This window comes from Tetrao urogallus (assembly GCF_951394365.1).
Source record: "Tetrao urogallus genome assembly, chromosome: 14".
Lineage (NCBI taxonomy): Eukaryota > Metazoa > Chordata > Aves > Galliformes > Phasianidae > Tetrao > Tetrao urogallus.
Window position 1 is genome coordinate 9,978,516 of NC_136827.1, and position 6,250 is coordinate 9,984,765.

General features: G+C 48.8%; 1 protein-coding gene across 1 annotated transcript; it reads right to left on the bottom strand.

Moving 5' to 3' along the window:
- Window positions 1–274: 274 nt before the first annotated feature.
- LOC306951919 (pancreatic secretory trypsin inhibitor-like) lies at window positions 275–4,363 on the bottom strand (the record flags this gene model as incomplete). Its single annotated transcript, XM_079542498.1, has 4 exons — window positions 275–350; window positions 2,106–2,218; window positions 2,822–2,862; window positions 4,309–4,363. 4 exons carry the CDS (start codon window positions 4,361–4,363, stop codon window positions 275–277), a joined length of 285 nt encoding a protein of 94 aa, XP_079398624.1.
- Window positions 4,364–6,250: the final 1,887 nt, after the last annotated feature.

Sequence of the window (6,250 nt, forward strand, 5' to 3'; positions counted from 1 at the left end):
GGGAAGTTTAGGAAAATGGGATTCTTTATGCTATAGGGAGACTCCTTGTTCTTAGGAATGACCTGGACTTTCCCCCTGGGGCTCCATCTGTGTGGGTGTTACCAAAGTTCCCCACGTTTTTCAGGAAGGTATTTTTAAGTGCTGGGGAAAAGGGTGTGTTGTGTGTAAGAGAAATCCCAGAGTGAGCAGTAGTCATGCTTCCAGTTTATTTGGAGTTTGTAGAGATGAGGAATACCTTCATGCCATCTTCTCTATCACAGCTGTGCCTTTAATTTCAAGCAGTTCTGGAGCGTGGAGAGGGCTCTTGGCACTTTCCCCTGTTCTTTATGCGCACGTTAGTGTGTCTTTGCCTGGAAGAGAGGTTAAAAGTGCCAGAGGATGCCTTTAAGTCCCTGACTCAAAGAGCCTGGCTCAGGGGATGAGGATAGAAGTAAAAGTACTGCTTAATTCTTCCTTTAAGCATTACATTTAAGTAAGCCCACATACTCTTGACAGAGAGTTCAGGGTTATCATGGGCATAGGCTAATACTAATTAACCAATAAGCAGAGAGCTGGCAGTTCCCACTGCCTCCGGGCAGAACAGTTCACCTCCTTGCTGCAGGACTAATGTCAGTCACTTCCAATGCCTTCCAATGCCTGGCTGGAGATGCTGAAGGTCATAACTCTGTTTGTATGAATTTTTTGCAGACAAATGTCTGCCACTTTGCTTGGATTGGGCCTGCTCCCAGCTTCCCATGTGCCTGCTTCTGTATCAAAAATAAGGAAAATATTTTTGGCACCCCTTGCTTTCCCCCCCGTGACCATGGAGATCCCCATCCCCACCAAAGCTGTGCTCTGCACCAAGGAGACGTGGAGCCCTTGATGTTGCATCGCTCCCTGCTCACATGGCTTCGAAGCCTTCCTCACTCTCCTGGTTTCTGGCCAAGGCCTTAACGATGTTGTGTCTGACGAACCTCCCACCCCCATCTGCTGCACAATGCAGCCGGCAGCTGGTGCTGGGCTGCTGGCTTCCAGCATGGTCATTATGGCCGTGCCGTGTCATTAACTGCAGTGCCTTCATTTGGAGATCCCGCTCGGCACCTCTCTGCCCTGCTGCATTTTCTTTAAGTGTAAAAGAACAGAATATGGAGCTGGAGCCTGAGTTAATGAAGGACATGGGCCAGCCAGACCGACAGTTCTCATCCAGGCCTCTTTGGTGATCTGGATTCTGTTCCTTGTTATTGCAGCTGACAGTGCTCTAAAAAAAAAACCAGAATTCAGCTCCACAGCTCCATTTATCGAGGGACTGGAATCTGAGCTCCTGTTGGAGATGTCTTTGCTGATGGCAAGTGAGTGTGGTCACCCCAAACCCAGCAGGGAAAGCCAGTGTGAAGCTCCCTTAGCCTCGCAGACTGCAGCACTTGCTTATGGAACAGACTCGCTCTTCCCAACAGAGATTTTCAAGTACTTAATAGCATTGAGTTGGAAGTAATTCCCTTACTTGTCTGCCATGGAGCACTTGCAATATATAAATATACTCAGAATTACCTAGGGCCCAAGATAGATGAAATGAATCAAGTCTTGCCAGACACTTCACTGGCTTTTGGTCCCGGCCTTCTGCAATCTGGCACCAGCACAGATTAAATAAAGGCTTATTCTTAAAAATATCCACAGCAAATTGTAACCTTTCAGATGCAGAGAAGACAGAAAGCAGAGCTCAGCTGTAAAGTGCTGGTGTGAAAAGCGGAGTATTTCCTCCACCCGAACAAATGCTTCTCTGCCTGCATGTGAAATCCGGGCAGGCTTTGCAGGTTTTGCCATTTGTCTGAGCTTCTGGACAGCCTCCAGCACAGCCTGGGCCACGGCACAGCTCAGCAGCTGCAGGTGTGGGGAGATGTTGGCCATTTGATCGCGGTGTGTGGGCAGATGGGCACAGCCTGCAGCCCTATTTCACAGCAGGAGCCCACATGCTCTGAGCAGCGTCGGCGGGAGGCCAGATGTGTGCCAGATGTGCTGGGCTCGCTGCCCATGCTCCACCCAGCTGCATGCACACAGCCTGCTGTCTAGGAAATCCCGGTGTCATCATCTGTGTGGTATTTAGGCTTGGAGGAGGCCTGGATACTCACATGTTCTGAACGCACAGCAAGCACTCGTTGCCATACAGGACATCATCTGTGCCACAGACGGGGTCAAAGTTCTTTGTGCAACCTTTCCCTATGTCGTAATTGCCACATGCTGCCTGGAGACAGGAAAGAGAAATTCTGAGAATATCAAACATGCTTTCACTTTACCACAGATGCTCTGCGTTCCCAGCAATGTGCGTGTTTTGTATGTCTTGAAAACCCATCCCAGCTTGCTTAGCACTCTGCTATGAGCTGACAGGAACTGTGTCATCATTCCTTGGCAGTTGAACTCCACCTGGCACTCCTGCACACCTATGGCAGTGCCAACACAGAGCAAATAATGCTCCGTGGGCAGTGTCTGATCATGTTATCCTCAGTTTTTATTTTCTATGGCCACAAGAATACCTGCCCTCACACTTAGAAGCTGAAGAATAATGGGAGCTTTGGTCTTCTCTTGGCAGGTAACAGCAACATTCAGCTCTTTGTTAACAGTTTCCCTTTGCTGACTGTGGGAAAATGCAAAGGAAGACCAGTACCATCCCTGGGATTTGGCTGTGGTGCAGCAGGTGGAAGGTTTTTAGGCACCAGCATGCACTCCCAGCCCAGCTGCTCATGTTACTTCACTGTATGTAGCAAGAGTAGAGCCCCAGTGCGCGGATTAGTGCTCACTCCCCAAAGTTGTCCATATCCTGGTGCTACAAAGAAACAGGAGCTTTCACCTCTGTTCCTTGGCCAGCAGTTCCGTCAGACTCAGTATTGCCTAGAGAAAGTGTGAAGAGAGAAAAGACACCTTAGCACCTTCCTCACTCAAGTTAGCTTCTAGGGGTCCTAACAAAATGCTTCAGCCTGAGGACCGTGTGTCTTCACTCTGAGAGCTCTGGCCTTTCAAAGGCCCAACAAATAATTCCCTCCTTTGCATCTGTCCCATTTTACTTCTTTCCCTCAGCAGAAAGCGCACAATGGTGCAATTGCTTTCAAGGCCAGATGTGTGCCCTGTGACTTTCCATGCTGTTTGTTCCAGCTGTCAGGGAGCAAAGGTGGCTTTTGTTATCTCTTATAACACGTTCATGGATAAATTGAGAAACTTCTGTTGGTGCTGGACTGCTCCTGGAGTAAATCCGGGGTGAATTTTCTGGTGTCAGTGGTTTTGAACCACAAGGAAACAGAGCAAAAGGCAACTTGGTCTCTACTAGGAGAAATGCTAGACCCTGAGGTCTTGCACTAAAGCTGGTGGGAGCAAGCTGTGATTTTGTTGGCCTTTTCCATGGAGAAGCTGGCCCTGAGCTGATGGCTGGGATGCTGTGGGTGGAACGACACAGTGGGTTGTTTTGAAAAGCAGCCTGAATCTATCTGGCAGAAAGGAGTATTGGGCAGATGGCTTTGGGTTTCCTATAGATCCAGAACTCATCTACTCAAAGCATTTAGACTACATCATCATCACCAGTCAGTGTGGCCCAATAGCAGTGGGTCTGTAGGGTGAAGTGGTTTGTTGCTGAGGATCTGGTTAAGTCACACTTCTGTGCTTGAGGGGTTTTACTCTGAATGAGCACCAGTGCAGTCCCAGGAGCTGTGGATCTGTACATGCTTGGTTCATATAAAAGGAGGCCATGTTTTGTGCTCAAACTGTTCTGCAATGGCAACCACAGCACAAAAAAATAGGATGATGGGCTGGCTTCAGAAGCATTGGGAATGAACTTGCTAATGCAGAAATCCCTGGTGAGCGGGACCTGGAGAGCAGCAACAACTCGTGTTCTCATCCCTCTGCACCATATGGAATTTTGAAAACACAGTTGGCTTAAACATTGACTTTGGAAACAAGAACTGCATTTTCCCTTCTATAGATTTGTTTCCTGTCTTCCTGGTTTTACTTCTTTACAACTAGAATAACACCTATTTATTCTAAAAGAATTGCACCGTCCTAGGAATCACCAGCTCCCACCAAATTCCAACCCCACGGGAAGAGTGTCAGCCCAGCAGCTCTGCTCACTGGGAGTCGAGCACCTTTAAAACTTCTCTAGGCTTGCTTGCAGACACTGCTTTAGTGCCTGCTGACACTGCAGCACTCTCTGGGGAGCACTGCTGCTCACTGCCCAGCAGCAAGGCCGCAGCACAGCCGGCCCGTTCCCAGGCTTGCCTTCCCACGCAGACTTGGAGCTGGAGCAGGGAGAGGAAATGAAATGGCTCCTAAGCAAAATGTTGCACTCACCTTGGGTGAAGCCAATTGCTAGGAAGAGGAGCAGGAAAACAGCACTTGTTTTCATGGTCAAGGTGATGCTCGACTGGAGACAGCAAAGAGGAAACAGAGGACACTGCTCTGGATCACTGAGATGCCATCTCCAGCCACCTGTGCAGAGACCTTTATACTTTCCCATCGCTGGCACCACCCTCCATGGGCAGCTCCACCCCACAGTGTCATGATGGCAACAGTGAAAGTACAGGGACAACAACAGGTGGCAAATGGCACAAGGATCAGAGGCTCCCAGCGCCAGTGGCGGTCACAATCCTTATCAATAACAAGCTGGAGCCACATCCTGTGCATGGGGCTGCAGGGAAGAAATGACACTGTACAAGAGCCAGGCTGGAGAAACGGTCAGAAAAGCAAGGGAACACCCACATGAACCGGACTCCCCTTTCCACGAGTGTGCAGCTTTGCTGACCAGCTCTGCCACTCGCAGGGCTCACAGCCGTCACAGTAACGGGTTCTGCCTGGACAGATGGAGGCGGCAGCAGGAACCGCTGCTGGAGGACAGAGAGCCCGTATGTGCCTCAGGCTTCCTGCGGCTGCACGTGTAGAGCTGTGATTCTGCCTGCCCCTCTCTCTGGTCGCAGGCTGAACTGAGCTGGCCGGGTCGGGTGCTGCTCCCTGCCCCTCTCTCTGACTGCGGGCTCCAGTGAGCCCTGGGGATCCCCTGCATTTACTCCTGCAGTGGTGCGCTGCAGACAGTGGATCAGTCCCTTGGGTATTAAAAGGATTAATTAATGTTTCTAAAGCACTTTGATATCTCAGCCATAAATCACTGGAGAAGTGCAAAGCAAATTATTACTAATGGGGGCTTATGACTCAAAGACAGATTTTTAATTAGCTGAGCAGAAAAAGTCAATGCCAAGAGCAATTCAAGGAGCTGTTTGTGAGACAGAAATCTCGGCTCAGGCAGCTGCCCTGCTGTCCAAGGGAGACCCCAATCCAAATGCAGCCCTGGAGGATGCTTCACTTGCCAAAAACGTCCCCTGTGAGAGTGCTTACACAGAGACGGAGACTTTTCCTGCTCTCACTTAGGTTTCCCTCTGCTCTCCCAAGGACCATTTTCTGTAAGAACTACTCTGGATGGCATTTTGCATTTCATTAATGGATTACTTAAAGCTGGCGTTGGCTGTGACCCCCTCAGCTTCTGTGAGCAGCCAGGTTGGGTGCTTGGTGAATCTCTGCGAGCAGAGAAGCCCTTTGGGTGCTGGGATAAAGTATTACTCTCTGAGGAGTGAGATATGGCCATTTGTTGAAGATGAAAGACATTCATTTCAGTCCAGCACTGTCTCTTTTGTTCCTCCGGTAAAGCAGACAGTGCCAATAGGTGCTTTGGTGTCACTTCCCAAAGCTGGAAAAAGACTTACTAAGGGTGTTTATGGTTATGGCAGGCCAACTGGGGATAAAATTTTCCTCTTCAGTCTTTAACATATGTAAATAGAGCAGTGCTGAAAAGAGTTTCTCTGATTATCCTTGTTTGGGATGTGCCCACTCACAGTAAAACATGTTTGCACATTTTCCAGTTTAGAGAATCTCACTGTAGCCAGGAAATGTGATAGTTTTGATTGTCCAGAAAAAGAAATATCTTTCCTCAGATTCCTTGGAAACATTCAGGCACATTTCCAAACTTGAGTTTGGTGGGTAAATCCTCGGTGTTTACAAAAGTTGATCTGCAAATGAGAACTGTTGGTTCCTGGAACACTGCAGGTATGTATGATGCTGTAGTTTTCATCTTTCCTTCCTCTGCAAGCCAGATGCATCAAAGCAGGGACCATCTGCCTCCTGGACGCTTCTCATCCTCTGATTGCTTAAGCTCATGTTGGATTTGCAGTGACTTAACTTCATGCTAATGACCCTTCCCAGAGCTGTTTGAGATTAAGTGTTTTACTACTGAAATGTGTAGAAC